Genomic DNA, 25,295 nt, shown 5'->3' with positions numbered 1-25,295 from the left:
TGATGTCTGGTCAAAGCAAATTCCAATCCCTTATTCATGTTATGAATATTGAGGATCTTCACAAACCAAAGAATTTTAATGCCAATTTATGTTTGTTTTTCTTTTAGCTGAAGAATCTGACAATTGTACAGGCTAAAATTAAACTGTTGACCGCATATGATTTATCAAACCATAACCACAATCAACTACATCTTTTTTCATGTCAATGACAAATCTTGAGTTAACACTGCAATTTGTCCATGACTATGGTACACTCACCTTAATACAAACAATTCATAGCAGTTATCAAGGAGCTTCAAATAAGCATAAAAACACACCAGTATATGATTCACATTACCCATATCTCATCAGATTCAGTATGATATTGTAAAAAAAAATAGTATAATACACCAGTACTGTAGTATGATAATGTTTCATTTATTATTCTTTTCTATACAGAATAGAGTACAAAACAAGGAAATATCTGAACAGTGTTTACAGAAACAATGTCAAGTTTTTCAATGTGTTCTATAAGTTTCCTGTTAAATTAAAATTCACAATATTTGCAATTTTAATTTTTTTTTTAGAAATCTTTTCTTCAGAAAAAAATAGCAAAAAATTACATCACCTTTACTTTTTTGTTTTTTTTTTATAATTGGCTACATTCCTATTTTTTTTAATTGTGTGGAGTCTTCATGCTTTTTTTAGTCATCCTGTACTCTAGTTCCTCTCTTTCCCTCCTCTTTTTTCCTTCACTTTCCCTTCTTATAGAACATTAGCTTGCTTGGATTAGTAAGTGCATCACTAATCCAGTTAGTCTTCTTCCTTTTAATGATCAGCTTGAGTATCTTCATTCAACCTTTTGTAGGCTTTCTTCATTTCTTATTTCAACTATAAATTTTATATTTTCAATTTTTTTATCTATCTGTTTTCATAAGCTTCGAATCTGTACCTATCCCAATTTCCAATAGGTGGACTGTATTGAACAAAACAATCTGTATTGAACAACTGTAAGCCTCTATAAGATTTAATTGAAATAAACTTTGTCTTTAATAAAGCACAAATCAAATAATGTTGCACACTTTGAAGAGCGTACAGTATGCATTGTATTACAAAGGTTTTCCAGAAAATCATTCAGCCAACAAAGTAAGGATAATTTTAAAGCTGTTAAATAGTAGATAAAGTAAAATGTAAATTTTATTAAATAAACTAGCCGAATTATCTGGATTTTAATGTTTATAATTCTTACTCATCATCAAAAGAAGAAGTGCCCATCAAAATCTAAAAACATATTTTCTATCAATTATTTTTAAATTTGATGTACTTCTCTTGTTTCTTGTGTTTTTTTACTTTACTTACTATTTTGTGAGCAAAACATTAAATACGCTGTGACCAAATAACCAGAATTTCAGAAATCACTAATGAAAAAAGTTCTTCAAACATTTTATGCTTAATATTATATTTGTTAAATCATTCTGCTGAAAGCTGAAATACATTGTGAATGAATTATAAAAAGAATCTCAAGAAGAAAATAAAAACCCTATCAAAAATTGAAAAATTTCAAAAAATATAGTACACCCAATAAAATTTATTTTAGATTTTACTTCTGCAATTTTTCACAATTAAAAAGTTTTTCTTTAATGTAAATCACACCAACTGATTCACCTACGAGTTTTAAAAAAGTTAAAAAATAGATTTATTTCCCATAAAATTAATTGAAAATTCTATTTATTTTAATTATTTGCCTTTTTCCTAATTATTATTATTATTATTACAGAAACAGTAAATAGATATTTTAGATTTTATGTTTTCTGTGTTCAGTATGAATTTAAATTTTAATAGTTTTTAAATTCAGAGGTTACTTGGGCCCAGGAGGAATTCAGGATGACGGCAAGTACAGCAACTGCACAGGTGGAATGGCAGGATATATTGATGAATTGATACTTGGCAGAAATCATGTATTTCAACATCCTACAATCTCTGCTGTATACAAATCTCAACCATTTGACCCAGAAGGTTTATTAGGTAATGTACTGATTGATTCTTGATATCTATATAGATTTGTATAAACTCAATCATTTTTAAGATACACCCATTCTCGTATTTGTATCATTTTTCTTCATAAGCAATGGGTGCCAAACACATAAGCACTTAGTGCCAAATGAATAGAAGTAATGCAGACTCTAACATAGAACACCAACTTTTCAAGAATACCTTTTTGTTTTCCTTTCATGATTGTCAAGATTCTCAGAACTACATACTCTATTGTTTTGGTTTTAATGTATCCAGAAAGATGAAACCTTAATCTGAATAAAAAACATTGTATTTTTTCTACAGTATTGAAGCTGCCTGTTAAAGACAGGTTCTCCAAATCTTTACACCACTTATAATTCAACATTATATTAAATATGCTATAAAATTTTCCATCATTTTTTTTCTGTTTTGTATTAGTTAATGGATTTTGAATATTCTAGCGCTGAGACGAAAAATATACTTTCAGTACAATGGCACGCCTCCCCACTTCTCTTGTGCTGTTTTCACTAGCTTAAATCATCATTTCCCTGGGAATGGATTGGCCATGGAGATCCATACTCCTGGACATCAAGATCGCCTGATCTAACACATTTAGATTTTTGCATCTGCATGAATTGTCTGCTTTATGGATGCAGCTTAACAACTTAAGGATAACCCTGAAGAACTAAAAAGAGCAAAAAAAAGCATGCAAAGAAATTTGTTGAAAATAGCGGCCTCATTTTTGAACATTTATTGTAAAAAGGTACATGTTGCACTTTGGTCTATTGCACTGTTTCTAAATAAAATTTGAATTTTTTTAACTTTTCTTTGTTTTATTCAACTTATCTTACACAATTTTGTTCAGAATTAAATTCTCTACAAGTTTTGTTTAAAAGTTCTGTGTGTATTACCCATTTTACGAAAATGTACATCAACATAAAAAATCGTTTTTTATCCCAATTTATTGGTTTTCACTCCAGATTACTCAAAAGCTACTTCAGATTCAGTTCTGGAGCCTGTTTTATTCAATTTTTCAGGTCAAAAAACATAAAAAGAACACTAATTCTCCACCTTAATTAACATCCAAAAAATTTTACTATGACCTTGTTTCACAGGGATAGCTGAAATCCGAGCAAAATATTTCTCTAGCCATAACTCACAAATGAAGCATTTTTGGAACACATGTTTATAGGAACTTTTTCCATTATTTTCATTTGTAGAGAAGGTTATGAAAGTCATGGGATAAACTTCGTGATATATATATATGTTTTTATGTGTTTGCATCTTATTACTAAAAAGAAGGACTCACAACAGTAATTTCAAAAGCAAGACCAATAATTTGTAGTTGTTTCATGTTTGTAAATACAAATCAGGAGTTACCAAAAATAAGAAACAAACATTTATTTAAATACAGTGAAATCTCTCTTGCCTGCTACTTCTCCGAGATATCACCTCTAAATGTGATCATTGTTTTTGAGAATGTAATTAATAATTTCAGTGTTGAAAATTATTATATTTTTATGATAATATTCATATTATATAAGTGAATGTTCTGTGTCAAAATAACAATGATTAAATTTTTCTCTGGGGTCACTAAAATACCAAATCCACCAACACTGAACAAAATTATTAGCCACTTATTATGTATGAAATTTTATTTTTATTTAATTAATTACTAGCATTATATAATGGAATTATTGTATGCTTTTGATTAAGAAAAAATTTTCATTATCATTCTATACAGTTCAGTTTATTTCTTAAAAAATGATAAAAAGAACAAAATTGTTTACTTTGATTTAGTCATACTTCAGCTATAATTTTTTTAATAAGTTGGCATACTTTCCATATGTACTGAAATATGTTTGCATAAAAGTTTTTTTAGTATTTCCTTTAGAAAGGTTGCAGGTAGTATTTCATATATTTATTTTCACAGAGATAAAATCAAATTTCATAAAGCTAATCTATTGGCTATAATGTTTAAAATGCGCTGCATGAATAAATATCTAATTATTGACCCCTGTAAAAGAAGGGGTCTATAATTAGACCCCTTCTAGGGGTCTAAGACAGTATTAAAGAACAGATCCCATTTGAAAAGTTAATCATAGAACTAGATCAACCAATACAAATTAATAGTGATGCAAAATTTAATAAAGAAAAAGCTTTAATATTATTGTAAATGGGAAAAACATTTCTAGATATGCAACTCTATTTCAAATGAAGCAGTAGATCACCAAGCAGAGAAAAAATTACTTAAGAAATTGTTTATGAAGTGATGCAGCTGCATTTAATAAACCAGTTTCCATATAACACCAAACTTTAACCAGCACTGAGTACAGGTTTCATTCCGTAATATAATGGCTAAATATTGTTTAATGGTTAATGACCATTTCAGTCATAAAAATAATTTTATTGGTACTAACAATTTTGGAAAAATGAAGAGATGATTGTTGATAATTTTTTTTAAATATGAAGAGATTGACCATAAAATCAAATCAAGTTGGCAAACTTTACATGAACACTATAACATTTTAATAAAGAGTATAAAAAACAGAAGTTTATAAACAGATCAGTAGACTGGTAAATAAAGAGATCAGTAAGCAGTGTTTAATTTTTTTATAAATTGGCTCGATAAATTGTAGCTTTTACATTTATAATTACAAAAATATTTACTCTTTACGTACTTATAAATATGATTCCACAAGATTGTTTCATTGTTTCAGTTCCTTCCTCAGCTGGTGTAACTTACAAAGTAATTGTTACACCAGCTTATAAATTACAATTACATTGTAATTTATAAGTCAACATAATATTATATTAATAAATCAAAGTCCTTTTATTTTTATACTATGCCTTCAAACCCCTTGTATACCATTTTGTAAATCAGTTGTATCATCAAAAGTTACATTCCCAAAGGCATATATTAAGTAATATTGTGACTAACTAAATATAATAAATAATATTGTAATAAGTAATATTGTTCACTTGAAACTTAAAAAGCTAAAAATACTGTTTTTTTAGTTTTTTTTAAATATATATTTTTATTCTAATTCATACTGCCTTGTAACAGGTTATAGACTAATTAATTATAGTTTGGCAATTGTCGTACTCCAGTTCAAAGAGACCAGCTCTTAGGCAGTGACATTAATTGAATCCTTAAAATTAAACTGCATATCAGAATTCTAATTCAGTTGAAAGTAATGATATGGGTTATTTTTAACTGCAACTGACTTTGAGCCCGTTAGCATAACTCAACAACCTGTTGAAAAATATATTGTTAATCATCTTCTAATTAGCCAGTTTAATGTTCTTCAATTTTTGTACTGGATATTTTTCATGCGTATACCAATGTTTAAAAAAATAGATGAAAGATCTCTAGTCTATATTTGTTTTTAAAAAGAATTGCTAAGTAGGTTTTAGGAATGTCTCCAGAAAACTGAGATTATTGTTAATTTTTTGTTTTAATTAATGCTCTCCCATTACCATTTGGCTGGACTGGAATTATATAAACAGTCTGTACAAAAAAAAAATATTTCAGTATGACAAAGTTAAATTTATGCAAATAGCAATCAGTTTTATAAAATAAAAATTTTACTTTTTTATATAACAAAGTGTTTCAAGTTATTATTCTTTGAGTTCTGTTCATATAAGTATAAGTACATTATTTTGAAAAATGTTATAATATTTGTTACAGGATGTTTAACATCAATATTTCAAGTGTTTCTTGGTGTACAAGCTGGAGCAATACTTATATATCATCAACGTTTAAGAGATAAATTACGACGATGGCTGGTATGGGGAGTCCTTTGTATCATTGCTGGGCTAGTTTTGTGTGAATGTCGAATTGAAGGTGGTTGGATTCCAATTAACAAAAACTTATGGTATGTATCTCTTGAATAAATCAAAACCAGTTAATTCTTCCACCCAATATTAGAACTGAAAGGATAAGACAACTGGGCTGTTATTTAAGCTAACTATCCAGTGTTCTTTTTATAATAAAAACTCTTATTCAATTAGTTTGATATACTAAATTCAATATGTACTGGAAGCGTACATTTATAAATTACCTGGTGCAAAGCTTTATAACTGACAACTTGGACGAGGCTCATGTAGTATGATTACCATTTTTTTACTAAAAAATGGAAATTTTTAAAGAGGAAACAGTAATTTGACATATTATAGTAATAAAATCTTTAAATAATATTTATAAATATAATTATATTAATATTAATATAATATTTTTATCCTACCCTACTAAAGAGCATTTTTATGTGTGCCTGTGTATGCGTCCTTCTTAGCTTAGCACTGGTATGTATTGATCACTAGCGGAAAATCCCGAATTGTTTATATATGTCTTGTAGTGATCAGGTGAATACTTATTATATTATTATATATTAATATATCATATATATATATATTTTTTTATAAGATATGTTAATATTTTCAAGTGCCCCCGGTGCTCCGTTCAGAAATTGGGGAGGGGGTGCAATGGTGTGCCACCGTAATATCTCGGCAACCGCTCGCCCGATCTTCATGATTCAAATGGCGTATGCATCAGTATGTCGAGCGCTAACTGTTTAATGCATCAGGTACACTCTTATCGACCAGATCTTGATTATCTAGAAATTAAATCATTTAGCCCTATATTTTGATTGCACTCACCCACCGTAAAACATACCAATCCTACCTTTCACTAAATATGCTCAAACCTGTGCGCTAGCGCAGCTGTAAAGTATAAACTTATGAAGGCAAAAAAATAGAAAATAAAAAAAAAATAATAAAAACTTTTTAAAAAACACTTATATTAATGCACTAAAAAGTAGAAAATAACAAATATGTAAAAAATAATTTTAGAACGGTATCTCAGAATGGATTTGACAACAAGCTTTGATGGTGATATGTAAGATTATGTGAAAGTCATAGCTTCGAATTAAAAATTTGATATCTTTGCCAATTTTTTCTTATGTTTGATGAATGGGCTAAAGAGTGGGGTGCAAATACGCATAAGAAAAAATTGGCGAAAACCACAAATTTTTAATTTGAAGCTAAAACGTTCACATAATCTTACATATCACCACCAAGTTGTCAAATCCATTTTGAGATACCGTCCTAAATTTTTTTTTACCTTAATGTTTAATTTAAGAGTGGTGTTTTAAAAATTTTCTTTACAAATTTTTTATTTATTATATGTGATTGTTTTTCTTCATAAAATAATGAACTATAACCAAAAAGTAGGCACCGAAATGTACCAATCACTAGCAGAAAATTCCGATTCGTTAGTGTCAATTTCTAGAGTTAAATCCCTGATTTAACTTTCATTATATTAATTTTCATCATTCAAAAAAATATATACGCAAGAGGTAATCAATTTTGGACACCTAATAATCTCATTCTGAGATGCAACCCGCCCGGAGGGCCTAGCTGCAGAGGCGTGCCTACGGCACGTCCTGCAGCTAGTAATGTAATAAAATGATAATGTATGTAACATAAAGAAAAGGTAAATATTACTGAAATAAAAAATTTTCTCAGATATTTATCATGTAATTAATACTTCAACTAGATTATTTCTTAATGATACTGCATAGCCTTGGTTACTAATTGTAAAAATTAATTAATGTCAAATATCACTTTATGATCATAATTGTAATTTAAATAATAATTATTTATAAACATCAATTACAATTGAGTGATTTATTGATTTTATAATTATTGTATACGTAAAAAATATTTATCTAATTTATTGACCAATAAATAATTATTGTTTGTTTTTTTTTTTTTCATATTACGCAGTTAACATTGTTTTAATAACTGAATGTCATTTATAGTTCATAAATTTTTTAACTCTTTTAATTACCTATATTTCCTGTTGAAATCACCTAAAGAACAAATAAAAAAGAAGTTCATTAACCTGTTGTTTTACACTATGTCTCTCAATGTTTCTAATGACTTCTAATGCATGTAAAATGTGCGATGTACAATAGACACCAGATGGAGTTACTTTCTTAGACCCTGTGAAAAATTGGAAAATTGTTGTCACATTAGGATTGGATATCACCTTCTTTCCATGGCTGATTTGCAACCAGGGTAGAAAGCAATGAGAAACCACTTTACTCTTCACTTTCCTTAATAAGCGAAGCATGAGATCTAATTATTATTGGAATGGTAACAGTAGTTTTAGAAGTGTCTTTTGTTTCATGTGAAGTTTCCTATGACATTATTCTTACAGCACATATATATAATTATTTATGGTGTGTAATATTAAATGGTATAGTAAAAATTTAATTAAAAAAATATTGAAGAGAATAGTTAGTAGTAGTAATAGTAACTTAACTCAAACAATCTGCTTAAATTAAGAAAAACAAGCCATTACTTTTATATTATAGTAAGATGATACAGAAGTTAGAGAATACATTCAATAATTATTGTAATTTTAAAATTCAGTCAATTATTTAGGTAACATAATAATAATACTGGATTCTGGACAAGACAATAAACTACATCTCTTACAACTTGATTGTAAGTGAGTCTAACTTTATTGTGAGTCCCAAGACATAATCTTGATTTCTAAAAGGCTGTAAAACAACAGATAAAATAACGAAGTGTTTCAGATACCACTGAGCTAGGAGAAGGTTTCTGTTTCAGAGGTCATCTCTTCACTGACCTTCATAGTGGAGTAATAGTGTTTGCTACTCACTCTGAAGGCTGCGGGTTTGAATACCAGTTAGGCATTTCATTCTTCACAAGATATGAAACTCAAATTTTATTATAAAAAAAATTAAGAGAAAGATAATATAATTGGGTATAACCTTATATCCTGACCCAACATACGGAAGACATGCACCTTGTGATGATTCCAGTCACCACACCACCACCTCAGTTCCTAGTCCTGATGGTCATTACTGGAGGTCATCTTATTGTTAATCAGACATGACATCACATCAACAGTTTGGCCTCCATCAGCATCCCATTGATGCAAATGCCTCGACAGACATTTCCATCAGTGTTTTAACTCAACTTTGCTATCACCTTTGCTGCAAAATACTTCCAAACATTTTGTTCACCTACTCTAATTTGTAGCTCTCTCAATTAATTAACTATTTCACAGAAATGCAATCCCCTCACCACATTCTAACAACGAAGGATGCAGAATAATCATCCAATTAGAATAAATTAATGAATATAATTAATAACTGTAGTAGAAAATGAAATGAGCCTGACATATACTTGCCAGTTTGCATACCTTGAAACAAACAGCAGGCGATGAGGTACCTCTCAATAAAACAAGAAAAAATTTTATATTTGATTACGACAACAAAATTTGATTCAAATGTACATTATTAAACCATAATCAAATTTATCACTATAAGTTATTACCATCACAGGACTGCTTACACATATAGGTATCATGTCTTAAAAATTTAATTCTTAATTAATTAATTTCAGTAACAGATCTTCAATAGACTGCTAATCACATTCTAAAACATGATTAGAAAACCTAATTGCTGAATAAAAGAAATTTATTTCTACTACTGATGCATGATAATGAGAAAAATTAACTAATACTAACAATGCAAACTAATTTTGCATACTGACAATGCATTTTGGTGATTTCTTACAGAAAGCAGAGACAGATTCGTATTGTAAAGCAACACTGTCATAATCCTTTGAAAGAATTCCTTTGAGATCATTTTCGCAAAATGATCTGCCCTAATTGGGTAATAATCAATATTTAATGATTACTAACTTCTATTTACCAAATATCAAAATCATTCAGAAATATTCTAAGCTGTAGTAATGACTATTAATGGCATTTACAACAAAAAATATTACTTGTTAAAAGATTAGAACCAACTTAATTTCACATATTGTAAAATAAAATGTACTTGTTGATAAACAGATTATACTTAATAACACATTTATAATTTTTACTGAAAAATAACACCTATCGGTTTTTGTTCTTGTTGCCACGAGAATTTATGATGTTTTGTACAAAAGTAGCAGCAATATCTAATTCATGAAAGTTTTTGTGTTTTTTTATTTTTGTTTAGTAGTAACAGAATTTTTTATCAATCTTGCTTATACTGAGTTAATAATTATAATTTTTCTATTTTAGGTCTATTTCATTCGTGATGATAACAAGTGGTTTAGGATATATTGTCCTAAGTTTACTATACTTTTCAATTGATCATTGCAAATGTTGGAATGGTGCTCCACTCATATATCCAGGTTTGAACAAAATGCATGTAATAAAAAAAAATACTTAATATTATTTTTGTTTTATAGTTAAAAGGTTTTCAATGATAAAAAGTGATGGCTAGAATTTCTCTGAACCAATCACTTTATATTTTATTTTATTTCACAAACATCTGTGAATGTTTTATCTTACTCTCATTTTTATTTTTATTAAAATTAATTTTTATCTCACATTCTATTGTTAATAAGGCTATTTAACAGTTCCTACAGTTTTTCTTCTTTGGCTATAATTATCAATTCAGCAGCACAATTTATTGCTATAAGATGAAATTTCTCTTCAAGAAAAATAGGACTGATAAAGGCTGCATAAATACATGTCCAGAGTTTATGAGACAGGAAATAACTCTTACGTTAGAAAAACTTAATGATTAACAAATTATATTAGATTAACTTTACAGCACAATTAAGGTGTAATCTTAAAGAAAGCAAAAATAGATAAATGCAAGAGCTAATTGTTTGTTAGTATCTAAAAATGCTTATTATGGCATATGCCACTAATATACATATATAAATTATATCCTGAAAAATAATAAAACCAATATAATTGTAAAAATTAAAATATCAATGGAATTTATAATTTTAACTGCACAAGATACAATAGATTTCTTTTATTGCTCTTACTTTAATTATTACTTGTATGGTTATGGAAAAGTTAAGTTATACTTATGTAAATTTTTTGATATGTTCACTTGAAACACCCATTAAATAGAAACAGAGGTACATGTAAAATTTTAGATTTTTTTATACTCGTTTATCAAAGCTTCCTAAATTTGAACTTTTTAAACATTCAACAGGTTACTTACATAACACATGTATTTTATGTGTAATAAATACTTCACATAAGAATAGAAGGCATCATTTGTATAGATCAACATTAATTTGGTTACGGTATTTAAATAATATATTTTAAATACCATAGTTGGGAAGGAAGAAATAAAAATAAATTACATTAAAGCAAGTGATCAGTTTGATACTGAAATTCTGACCCAAATCTACTAAATTTCTTGATTTGAATACATAATTATCATACTACCTTTCTCAAAATGTAGCCTTACATTAAAAAACATATTCTCAAGCATTTTGAAAAGAAATAGCATTATTTAAAAAAAAAAACAAATTGAAAAAAATTCAATGACTGTATTATGATATTTATGTATACAAAAATATATTAAAAATAAGCCCCTTTACAAGTACAAAAATAACCTTGAACTTTCTTGTAAATAACTAGAAAAACTCAATTTCTTGAAATTACTTTAATTTCTTGAAGAGTACAAAATATTATAAATTAATTTTATTACTTATAACTTATTACATTTATCTACCAAATTCTTTGTTAGTTACAATAATTTGAAAACGATCTATTCATCATCAATGGTGAATATTTAAAACAATTAATAATTATACAACAATATAATTAAATCAATAAGACTAAAAAATAAAAATTTAAAAAACCATTATAAATTCGTTTGTACTTTTTTCTTTCAAAAAATTGGAAATTGGAATAAAAGTCTAGGAAGATAAGCTTGATATCACTAAAGATGATGATGCCACTTTGAATGAGACTGGAAATAAATAGAAAGAGTTTTTACTGAGACTGGAATAAAACAGAAACACCTGCAAATACAGTTGGGGAAGTAATATTTCACAAAAATTACTCCAAAAAATTAAATGAATTACTGTAATTAATCAACATAGTTGAAGTTTGATACAATAACTTAGATTTTACCTACTTCTTATTTTCTAATTTATATCACCTAAAGAGCTGAAATAATGCATCTCAGCATTTTGTACGGAGGTCGTAAGTTGAATCCCTGTCAGGCATGGCTTCTTTTCATACGCTACCAGTCTCCACCAAGCTAATGACCATGGCTGTTGATGCTTGCTCTTTCATACAAAATAAAAAATCTTATTTTGATGGGTGAAAGTATTAAGTTGTCGATGGAATTTAGTTTACCTGAATAAAAGTTTTATAAGACCCTAACAACTGTTTTTCTCCTTGTCATAATATATAATGAAAGGCATGTGCTTAAATATCGGTAAATATTAGTACTACACAATAGTACAATAGTACTATTGTATAGTACTAATGTGCTATTCCAGATGAAATTGGAAAATTATGTTTTGATGAAAGCATGTATTATATATTATGTGTTGGATGATATTGAAGTTATTTATATTTTAAATGAATCACTTGCTGCAGAATGGGCATAAGTGACCAAATAAAAATCTTCCAGGAATTAAAAAAGACTAGTTTATTGAACATTTTTGTATCTTCTATTACATAATGCAGTTATATAATTACCAATTTCAAATGGAAAAATTTCATATAGTATTGGAATGCTTTTTAATAAATTTATTATTTAATATATAATCTTTGTGGAACATATATCCTTTCTGCATCAATTGATATTGCATAAAAACAAAAATGAACAAGGAAATACTGTTAAAGCCATGTTTTACAGTTAGATTAAGTGTTATATTAATAAAAAAAATCAAGAAAATAGATAAAAAAATGATATTGTCATATCCAATTTATAACTTGTGTAGTCTTCAAGTTTCCTCTTGGCAGGTTGGCCATTCCGGAATGTCTTTATAGGACTCGTACCCAACCAAATATGGTTCTAGTTTCTTGAGGTCATTCATTTTCTTAAAATTAATTGATACTTTACCATGTGGGTAGAGATAGTTGCAGGAGGTTCAGGTGGCTGCTGCTCCTTTTTTTAAATTAAAAGTGTGTTTGGTTACCTCATTATGAATAAGTTCTTTTATTATTACTACATCCAGGATATCAGTCATATATTGAAATTCTATATAAGAAGAAATTTTAAAGTATACACTACTATCCTTAGGAATTCCATTCCCTGCAGTCTTCATAGATACATATGATTTTTTATAATGTTCAGTTCATCAAGTCTTCTGTAACCAAAATGTTATTTGCATCAATTGTTTTGCAAATAAATTTATTTTTGTTGTTACTTCTCAAAATAAGTTCATTGTATTACTCTGGAGTGTAAACTCAATCAACTTTTCTCAACTTTTTCACTAAACCAAATTCCCAGTTACACAGTAAAAAATGAATGTTTGCAAACAGGAAAATTTTGCACTCAACACATACATCCACCTGAGGGCAACCAAATTTTAAATCAAAATTTTCATGAAATTACTTCCTATAAAAATAATGACACTTTGCCCTTACACCTTGCACTAAGTATGTTTATTCAAAAACATACCAAACATTATTTATTTTCAAATTCAGATTTGTGTCTAAATAGTGCTTTTTATTACTTCCGTAACAGATGATTTTTGTAGGATAGAAACTTATGTAACCATGAATTTTTTGGCAAATATCCCTAAGGATATCATTTCAACTTCTATTTTTTTCATGTTTGTCTGATATGCAATAAACAGAAATTAAAACTTTTTTGCAAACTAAAACCTTTATAATTTACTAAGTGTTTCAAATAGTGATATCTTTTATTGGACACAGTACCAGTTCTGGAGTCAGCTTCAGTTTCAGAATCAGACGTAGACTCACCAGATTTAAATTTTTTTAACTTCACTTCTTTCAACTTCGCCTCACAAAAAAATCTTGGCCATCTTTGTCTTTACTTAATTAAAAGCCCGTAAAATATTTATGAATCATTTGTATTTACACTTACAATCATTACCAGTAGAACCGGCTGCCATTGAATTTCCTTTATAGTTTATGTATTCAGTAACCAACACTCTAGCCCAGCATTTCTCAACCTTGGCGTCACAGTGATATGAAAGGGAGCCGCGAAATAAGCCCACAACTTTACTTATATTTATAAATACACATGTAAAGAAAATAAATTAATTAGATAGTTGAGTTTGTTTTTCATTTAAAAGTTTCTCCATACGTAGATCTGTGTTAGAAACGCACAAAAACAAAGTGTTCTCAAATGAAAAAAGACGACTCTGTATTTAGATTTTAGCCCAATCATAGATGAAAATCCATTTTCCCAGGGGTAAGATGTGGCGAAAGGGATTAATATTTTCAATGCTTCTGTGACTAAATCTCCATATTCACTTTGACAAACAAGCCAAAACGTATCTAAATTATACTGAGAAAAATTCTTCAGATGTCAGTTGTAATTTGTAACGTTTTATCGGCAGACATTTTGATGAGCTGGTGGTGAATTATAACTGGTAACTTAGCAGCTACAATAACGTTTTCACTAAATAGATTCAGTATCCATCTCTTCGAGAAATAATTTTTATCTTCCGGGAAAAATTCCGCCAACTGAATTTTTAGCTCATGCAAATGCACCTTTATATTATTCAAACTGTAGTCTACACTGTCTTCTACATCCAAATTTTTCTCACCAATCGGAATTGAGTGGAAACATACCAAAACGTTTTTTGCTTTGAAGGTGAATAATCCAGATATCAAGCTGCTTAATAAAAACATGAACTGGTACTTAATCGTTTTATGCCACCCAAAAATTCTTCTCCAAATCAACCCAGAATCACTCAAAAATAAATATTATGTTGAAAAAAAAAACAATTTTTAGGCGAGAAAAAAAGTAAAAAAAAAATGTTTCTTCATTTTTAAAAAAAAGTCTTGTCAAAAAGAATTTTTTTTACAAAGAGTAATGTTTTGAGTATTTAAATAATAAATTCAGTAATTATTGCAATTATTTATTATTTAATCAAAACATTACTGTTAATTAGTTGAGGTTAGCGAGTGTAGGTTAAGTTTTGTTAATTTGTATTTACATAAGCAATAATGCTTATTGCATTTTTTGTAAAAAATTTTTTTACCTTTTTCACCCCTAAAAATTGTTTTTTTTTTCAACATAATTATTTTTGAGTGATTTGGGCAAGAATATTTGGGTGGCATGAACTTTGTCTGTCTTGAATAAAATGTTTTTATCACGTCCTAGTAAATTCATATTCAAGTCGTTTAAATGCAAAAATATATCAGCAAATAATCCTACAGCAACATATACTCATTGTTCTATAAAAACATTGAGAATGGCGTTTGTTTATCCTGAAAAAATATTATTAATTTATCTTGCAATTCCAATAACCGGGTTAACATTTTAACACTTTCCCCGCGATAACCATCGACTTCTGTATGAAAAAGAAGAGATTTTTTTTCTTTTCGTCCATTTTATCGAATAGTTTAGCTAACAGCCTATTCTGTAATGGCCGACTTTTATTAAACATAACCATTTTTACAACTTTATAATGAATTCGTTCGACATTTTCTGACATATTTTTTTTATTTTTTGTGTCAAGAGCATTTCTATGAAGGAAGCAGTACGTCCTAGGTATAAGACGATCTTTAATTTTTTCAGAAATCCGCTGTTCTTTCCTGTTACTACCTTTGCTCTATCGCTTCATACTGCAATACATTTTGTCCAATCAATGTTATAGTTTTTAGTAGCTTCATAAAAGACATCAGAAAGACATTGTCCTGTTGCACTGACAGATATTGATTCACAAAACAACAACTTTTCTTTGATTGACCTGTCCCTATCGCATTCATATCTCACAAAACATAAGAACTGAGAAATGTTTACCGTATCTGTTGATTCATCAAAATGAATACTAAAAAATGTACTTATACTCACTGAATTATCTGATCGCGAAAATCAGCAGCCGTATCATTGATTCACCTTGATACTGTGTCGTTAGAAAGCGGAATTTTTTTGCTTCTTCCACGCAAATTAAAACAGTAACTATATCAATTACAGCGAGCAATATGAGGCTCTCTGCGATTATATGGAGTTTGGACATCTTAGCTGTTATTAATACTACGAGATAGATGCTTCAACTGCACTTTTATCAATATATCCTAATTTACAAGTTAGAAGCTTGTTGATTTCTCAAAGCATGTAATCCTCTTTTGAAAAATTCTAAAGGATTGCTTTTATGATTCGGATGTTTAGTTTTCAAGTGTTGATTTAATTTTGATGACTTCATACTTCAATCGGAGAGAAGTTAGAAGCAAACAACCTGCTGTGGTTTTCCATCCAATGAGGTAAAACCATAATGTAAAAAACTGTCATTGTAAAATCTTGATCTTTTTACCAATCGATTTACTGGATTTAGATGGCCGGCTTCGTTTTTCCACAAATTTATTCATTTTGCATAAGAATCCAGCTGAAAAAAAAAAACAGTTACATCGTTTGACCGCACACTAAAAAACTGAGAATTCAATTATTATTTTCAATGAAACTTTTTAAAAAACTTAAATAAAGGCATTCTTTGCATTCAAAATTATACTGACGTTCTGCAGCCCTTACACGCCTCTTTTATATTGCTGAGAGCACGACGTGTGTATGCATGGCGAACATGACAACACAGCGAATAATTGTGCTTGAGTATAATCCAATTAACTAGTTGTACTGTGTTCGTTGATCCTGTAAAAGCACTTGTGCAAATTCCGTTTCTTTCTATTCGAGTTTTGATTGAGAAAAGTAATTACGTTTTATAATCGGTAGTGTATTTTTAGTGTTTTATGATTATAAGTGAACTTAAGTCTACCGTAAAAAACAAAAAACTAAAACGGAAAAAATAAATAATATGTTTGAGTTTACGAAACAAGAAAGTGATCGATTTCCAAAGTCAGTAAAGATAGAACAGCAGCTGCGTGTGGGTTGTCGCGTACCCAAGTCCAAAAAGTGAGAAAAGATAAAAAACGGTTGCCTAAAAAATTAACCGAAAATCCGGCGGAGACTTCTTTCTCTACTCCAATAAAATACAACGAAATACCTGCAACGGGACTGGACCACTTTGGTATGGTCCAGTCCAGTAAGTGTATGGTGAGACGGATTATAAACTAATTTAACAAAATTCATAACCAACTGTCGACGGTGAAAAAGATAATGTTAGAGTTTAAAGATGCTCTAACGAGTTTGAGAAAAATAATAAAAGAATTGGGCTATAGGTGGAGAAACAGGAAGAGGTTCTCACTGGGCGACATGACATAAGGTTTAAGCTTATTCAGTAACTAACTGCCGTAAATATATTTAGAACGGAAAATAGGCCGATGATGTACCTCGACAAGTCAAATATATTATCTTCTTATACTAAAAATAAGTCGTGGAGTAGTGATTCAGATGACGGGCTGAAAGTTCCTATTTCAAAAGGCAGTATACTTATTATAGTGCACGCCGGAGGAGAAATGGCTTTTATACCAAAAGTCTTACTAACTTGGCAGGCAAATTTAAAAAGTGGCAATTGCAGGGGTCAAATGAAAGCGGAAGATTACTTAAGATGGACAGAAGAGATGTTAATTCCAAACCTTCCTGATTATTCTGTAATAATTTCTGACAACGCACCCTATCACAATGACGTTTTAGAAAAATTATCAATTTCCCAATGCAAGAAAATAAGATATGATAAAATAGTTGCAGAAGCACTCTGTTCCTTCTTCCTCGATGTTGAAACCACAATTGTACAAACGGAAAAATTTACTATGTGACTGTTACAAAAAAAAGGGCGTGACGTTCTCCGACTACCTCCATACTACCCGGATTTAAATCCTATCGAGATGGTTTGGACAGAAGTTAAAGGGTATCAAGTCATAACGTAACTTTTGATATCAAAGTTGTTCAAAGGCTACGTGAAAATAAAGTGGCCGACGTGAGTGAAAAAATTTGGAAGCTATATTGTGATAAAGTTAAGGAAATAGAAGCTGAATATATACAATAACAGATTATTGACAATAGGACCTACAATGGAATCATTTATTATTTCTTTACAAGAAGATAGTGAAAGTGTCAGTGATTATTACTGATGATTCTGATGATAGTAACCTCGGAAATTCTAATATTTCTTGTGAAGTGGATGGCGTTCACTTTCTTTAATTAAAATAGCTTTATTTTGTTCTAACATTTGATAGTAATTAGTTTCTGCTGTAATTTTAAATTCTTAATCTATATTATAAATTATATTATATATACGTATGTACCATGAATTTTATCTACATTAAGGTTAACTACAGAGTGACTGAAAATTAGACCTCACAAGAACAACATATACACCGAGGCATACGTGCCCGATCTTTAATAAACTGCCAAAAGTTCTTATCTTTTAGTTCATTACTCCTCTGATATTGTCGGACAATATTCTCCCTAAGTCGAAGTTGATCATTTTGTTGTTTTATTTCATTTTTGTTGCCAGTCATTTAATCACTCTTTGATTTAATATAATTCTGATCTTAATTTGTGAACACGTTTTCTAGTCTTTAAGATGTTTTCTCTCTTTATATTCATCATCCTTTCAATCTTTTTATTCTTTCCTTAGTCTTAACGTTTTCTTCCTCTTTACATCTATTCTCTTAATCTTTTCATTCTTCTTTTGGTTTCAAGATATTCTTCCTCTTTATATTTATCATCTTCTCTTAATTTTCTTATTCTTCCCTTGTTAACATTTTCTTCCATATTCATCTTCTTGTCAAATTTTTGAGATATAATTCTTCATGTTATCTTTCTTTTTCCTGTATGATTGTTTCTTTACCAAATTTCTTACTTCACCAAATAGTCCAATAATGAAAACAGAATATTTTACACCGTAAGGTCAAAATTATCATTTGTAACCAGTATACAGAAATTCACTAAACGGAATAGTTTAATTATTAACTTTTATTTATACGACACACCTGAAATCTGAAACTTTTGTTAATCAGCAACTCACGATGAAGTGAATAAATACTGATCTAGTAATATGAGTAATAAAGGGAATTTACTCTATCCTAATATTTCATGTAAGATTGTTGAATTAATAACTGTATAAATATTTGATGTTAATAAAAACTAATATTTCAGCAATTGTGTAACTGTCCACTTTATTAAACTATTGGAGGATCGTACCTCACTTTCAAATGAAATGCAGCAAAAAATGTGTATATGTAATTTAATAGGCGTACAAAGAAGTCATGTGTTATCCACATCAGATTTTTTATATGAAATATTAGATATACTAACGACATATACACCTGCCCTACATCCTTTTTAATTGATTACGGTCCGACGAGAGAGAATCAAGTTTACTCTCGTTCGGTGAAGTCTACTCCAGTAGTTGATTGTTTCTCATATTTTTCGACTGATGGTCAGTTTTTTTATAAAATCAAACCGGTATTCTATAGTTCTAACCATATAATAATGAACTTTGATCACAGATCTGAATTTCGACGCGATTTTGTTACTAATATTATATTCGTAAGAGCTTCTGATGAACCTTCCTAGAATTTTTTAAAGCTTATAGTTTAATCTTCCCTAAATGATAATTAACATTTCGTTTACCATCTTCATTCCTTTTCTTATGTATTTACTTACATTTATTTAACAAAACATTCTAGGTAGACATGATAAATAATTCTATTCCGATAAGTTATCTTAAGTTGAACCAATAGAATATTTAAGACTTCAGTAATATTTTAGATTGTTTGTACATAAAATATTTTAAGAGATTTTGAAATCTATCATTATTTTTATTTCTCTGTTGAGTTAAAGCGATGTATATAACGCATTACTTTACGACATTAATCAGTAGTAGCTATTTGCTCCAGATTTTCTTGTATAGCACCTCTTAATGCAAGTGGCACTAATCAGATTCGCTTTCTCTGAGAGTAATGATGTTCATTATAAACCCAGCCTCTGTGGTAAACAGATTTAACATCTATTCAGACACAACAGTGATGTGATCTCACAATGCAGTTAATTCCACCAGTGCTGTGGACAAAAATATCATTGTCATGGTTTATTAAATATGAATGATAAACAGTTGATTGAATGAGCGTGGCAACATCCTCTAATTTATGATTTAGGAAATGAAATATACGCAGATGTAAGTCATAAAGGGAAAGTTTGGAATGAGATAGCTAATGAAATGAAGACCGATGATAATTGCATGTAATATTTTTATTTCGTATAACTAATTTAGACCAATAAATATAGTAACTAAATTAGATTCATAAAATTATTTTTTAAAAAAGCAGTAGTTTATATGCAATCGCTTATAAATAACTGATTTTTAAACATTTTGTTCTTTCAACGGTCTGTATCCAAGTTCTGAAGTAAAGTAACTTTTAAAAATATCTTTACACAAAAAATACCTAGGGATGAATTTCCTCCTGTAATGGAGAGTTTTTGATTGATGTAATTGTTTTCATCAGCAAAAGTCTCAGACTTCATTGTAATTCTACTAAATTTTTCTATAAAATGATGTATAACACAAATTGCCCAAACAATATAATAAATGTTGCGTAAAGTTAACAAAAAAACACACAGCTCGTATTTGCCAAAAGAAATTAGACTTTAATTATGTAAAACAACTGAACTTATGTTAAAGCATAACTTTAAATTAAATGAAATTAGGAAATAAACATAACTTAATTTCACATAAGAAATATCAACTGAAATCAGCATATCAGCAATAATAATATTAAAATGAGATTTGCAATTATATATTTAGAAAAACAAAACATCAATAAACATAGTATGACTGGAAAACTATTGCATTACTGACAAATGCTGAAATATTGAAAAATTAGCAATGAACAAATGTCATTAACTTAGAAAAAATAAATTACAATAAATTTTATTATTGGCACTGGCCTTTCCTGATTTATGAACAACAAACTTATCATTAAATAATTAAAAACATGTAATTCTAGTTTAGTGTAGAAAAAGGCCACAATAATATTCTAGTACAAAAAGAGGTAATTACAATAATCAAATTGAAATAAATAAACATGTAAATAGAGTTCATTTAGTAGTAAGCTTTCTTGAAAATATAAAATTACAAAGTAGTTCTAAAACATAACTGCACATCAGGAGTAACTTGCTTTAGGTTAATTTTAGAGCAGTGTTATCAATGCAGCTCATGAGAAGAAAAGGATTAATCTCGTCGATTAACAAGTTACAAGAATAAATTATAGAATTAATTATAATAACAAATCGTAATAATTAAACACGTAAAATAGGTAAGCCACCTATCATATTGCACTTAAGTGAATAAATGGTTTTTTAAACTAAACTTGAAATCGAAAGGCATAAGGTGTGATGAACTGAATGTTCCACAAATTTTAATGATAAAATAACTGTTTAACGTAATAAATAATGAAAATTGAACTTGCCTGTAGCACACAAATATTAGCAAGAGACGAACTCGTGAATGAAGGTAAATGAATACATACAGTAATCCTGGGCGTAACCTGCAGTGGTGTATCAGGAATACGGGGGTGAGACGTGGTTTAGAAGTTGAGCAGGACGTGGCGTCTCAAATATGTAGCAACGAGTTTGGAGAGATTCTGCATCGATGAAAATGTAATCAGCAGCTCGAGAAGATTCGGCGTCGATAGAATTGGCAGTTTGTAGTGATTGAAACACTTTCCACAGAGACGTAATATAGAATTTGAAGAATAACTTTACGAAGAAAGGAGGCAAAACAAAACATAGAGATCGGTGAAAATTACGAGACACTGCCGAGTAGAGCTAGAGAATATTTCGACGGAGAAATACCACAACTTTTATGCGAGTATGAATGCGATGAAAATATTATCACAAAGTTTGAGAGAGAAAAGTCAAGTCGACTGTACATGATGAATGTTGGATCTACTCTGCCGAAAAGATGGTGTGAAAGAAAAGAGGGGGAAACCAAACCTAGGCAGTGGACAGGAGAGAGTGTGTGTAAAATACAAGAGATGTGTGCATGTATTAGTATGAGAACGAATGAAAAACAGGTGTGTGAAAAAGGCGAAAATATTGCAAGATATGAAACACGCGGTCACTAATGATGACAGAATCAGACAGTCTGGCCGGCGCCAGGTCTCAAACAGATACAAATATGACAAGCCCAAATACGAAACATAGTAATAAATTTACCAAGCCTGAAGCAAACAACACGACCCAACCCTAGCTTTGAATTCATAGGAAATAATGCAACTTTACGCAATGGCGTAAACAATAAAATTGTTCAAATTCTGTAATTTTTTTATTTAATTCAGTAGTTATAAATTCTAAATTTTTATTTCAGTAATCTGAAAATATTTTTTCAATTCTAATGATGCAGCATAAATGATAATTAAATTTGCACATGTCATTTTGTTTAACTGTTGGCTGGGTACGGTTAAATTAAATATGTTTGAGTGAGCCATTTTGCAGTAATCTGTATAATACTTTATTACAGATATAAGATGTGTGCAAATAGTAGATTAAATTATCATTTTCATGGCACAGGCACATCATTGTTAGGGCACTGTTTTGTTTGAATAAATTTTTAAGGTGTTACATGTAAGATTAATTTGATCTGCATATTGATGGGTTAGGCTACACGATATACCACTATAAATCTGGTTCAGTGAAGAAGATAACAGGAAAAATACATTGCTTCTCACCTTCCTTAGTAAGCCTAGCATGAGATGCTTGTTATTTTTAGAGATGACTGTTTCATTTTTGGGAATGATTTGTGACTCATACCATGTCCCACACAACCCATTACTGTTACTGTCACGGCATTTAGCATGCATACATACTCTTTATTTTTGTGTAAGGTTTGAAAAGTATTTCCATCTTTATCCTCAAAACAAGAACAAGCAAAGCCCAATTATAGTTACTTTATGATAGGTGAATTGTTTTGCGTAAGAGAATGCCAGCCCAGAGAAATCAAACTGAGAATCTTCCAGATGAAAGACTGAAATTCTGTAACAATAAAAATAATAAAACCCACTTTAAAACAAACAAAAAATTTTAAATAAATTTTAAGTAATTAAGAATGTAAGATGTAGCAAATCAGTTAAGAAATTAGAACATAACAAGAAAGGAATGAAAAAGTGCATCAAATGAATTATGTGACCAATAACAAAATTGTAAATTAAAAATGGTTCTTCAAATGTCAGTTCTTTTAATAGGTCATTTAGCAAGATATTTTTTAGATATGATATATACCACTTGTATTGCAGTCCTCTTTAAATTTATTCAGTATTGGTATCCATTTATCAGTATTTTCAAACTTTCTTACTATAAATCAGAACTTCTCTTTCTACCCTTAATCAGTGACTACTTTTTTATTAGTAATGCAAGTATTTGTATCATTATTGTGTATTCAGTATAAGTATGTGTGCAAGAAAAATAAAAAAATAAAAATATATAAGTATGTGTGAATGTGTGTGCTCACAGATACATAGTATGCATATGTTATGCATACAATATCATTATGTTGTTTAATTTTATTCACTAATTAGTGTAATTTAACCAAAATAAAAATCATAAATTTTGAAACATTTTTCAGGAATGAATTCAGTTCTTCTTTTCATTGGTCACACAGTAACATACCAGATGTTTCCATGGCATTGGTCAATATCAGTAATGAACACTCACATTATTTTAATGTTAGAAGCTGTATGGGGTACAGCTTTATGGATTTACATAGCATATTGGTTATACACTTGTCAGTTTTTTCTGAAACTTTAAATTTCTTTTGTTTTAAAAATGTAATTGTTATTCTACTTAATTGAATAAGATATATTTATAAATAATTTAAATAAAAAAATGTTTTAGTAATAAAATGTATTTATTTCACAGTGTATGTTTTGATGGTCAAATGAAATCAGATAAATATTGAGAATGGAAAAAATCATAAAACCCATAAAGTCTGATTGAGGTTGGTTAATCTGATTGAAGTTTTTGGTTCTTATGTATAAAGAGTTTTAAGGTTGAACCAAATAAATAACTAGTTTGAGTAAAATTGGAGATGGGATAAAATTGTGGATAGAGATTTTCTGGCTAATATAAATCACGTTATCACTGGCATAAAAATTTTTAAATATCTTTGTGGTTAGCTATTACATACCTACTTTGTTTCAACAAAAATATTCAGAAATATGAAGCAGTGTTTTATTTTTTTACATATATTGTTAACTGTTAGCAGTTTAAAATAGTAACTAGAAGTTAATAAACTAACTAGAATTTATTCCTTACATCATGTTTTGCTCTAGTTTTACAGATTTTTAATCATTGTTACAGCAAAATATTTATAGTTTCTACCATGTGTTTAATGAATCACTATAAATGTCTCTATCCTATTGTATTTTTTTTATTTTATAAGGGTTATTCTGGAATTGAATCGTAAAAAAAGGAAAAAATTCTATATACGCATAAGTTACCATAACATCTGCATTACTTCTTCACATTCCCACACCCATGTTATTATACCATGACAACAACTCTTGCAGACCTTTTTGATACAGCTTCTCCCAGTTATTAACCACATTTTAAGGTCCTCATTATTTTCAAGGGTAAGTTTCAAAGCCAAAACTTCATCTTGTTAAAGAGATAGTAATCACTCTATACCATAACTGGTCTGAAGGAGAAATGGTAAATAATCTCCTTCTGAACAACTCAAGTTTTACTTTTGTGTAACTTGTGAAAGGGGATTGACATGCAGAAGAACAGACATGCTTCATGAACATCTTGTACTATTTATTTTAGATTAATATTCAGGCACTTTTTAGCATTTTACTATGAACTTCTGGTCTCATTGTGGTGGCAATAACCACAAGCAACAAAGACCAAAAACTACCAGTAGTACTGCACCAAAAAATACCAAACAAAATGTTTGTTACCACCAAAAAATACCAAACAAAATGTTTGTTACCACCAAAAAATATGGACTTATGTGCCATAACGTATGTTATATGTTAATATGTAGCACTACATATGTACTATATTGACATGGCAGCCAGTTTATATCAATAGCTCACATCAGAGTAGCTCTCAAATTAAATTTAAACAATTAGCAACTTTTGCCCAACAATATTTTATAATTCTATAGATGATTTTTTTACTTTTTAGGAAGTTCATGTAGACAATGAAAATACAGATCTAAACATATTTCTTTGTTAGGAAAAAATGGCTGCTTTTTTATCTTATTAATTATGAATACGCTGTATAATAACTAACCAGTTTACCAGTTTAAGTTATTATACTCTGCATAATAACCATTCTGAATAATCGAATTACTTCATAATGAAGAAAAAAGTGTTTACACCTGTAATGATCTTTTAGCATTTAAAAAAT

At 29.1% G+C, this 25,295-nt stretch overlaps 1 protein-coding gene across 1 annotated transcript in view; it reads left to right on the top strand.

The window, feature by feature from the left end:
- The window catches only part of Hgsnat (Heparan-alpha-glucosaminide N-acetyltransferase), a 105,783-nt gene extending 81,998 nt beyond the window's left edge, over window positions 1-23,785 (top strand). Inside the window, exons 11-14 of the mRNA XM_075360643.1 lie at window positions 1,835-2,004; window positions 5,684-5,870; window positions 10,103-10,215; window positions 23,509-23,785. Coding sequence (XP_075216758.1) covers window positions 1,835-2,004; window positions 5,684-5,870; window positions 10,103-10,215; window positions 23,509-23,690 — 652 coding nt within the window. The 3' untranslated portion in view covers window positions 23,691-23,785. The remainder of the gene's footprint in view (window positions 1-1,834; window positions 2,005-5,683; window positions 5,871-10,102; window positions 10,216-23,508) is intronic.
- The last annotated feature ends 1,510 nt before the right edge of the window (window positions 23,786-25,295 follow it).

The sequence above is a fragment of the Lycorma delicatula genome, chromosome 3, assembly GCF_047948215.1.
Source record: "Lycorma delicatula isolate Av1 chromosome 3, ASM4794821v1, whole genome shotgun sequence".
NCBI classification, from domain to species: domain Eukaryota; kingdom Metazoa; phylum Arthropoda; class Insecta; order Hemiptera; family Fulgoridae; genus Lycorma; species Lycorma delicatula.
This window is presented reverse-complemented; position numbering and strand designations above follow the sequence as displayed.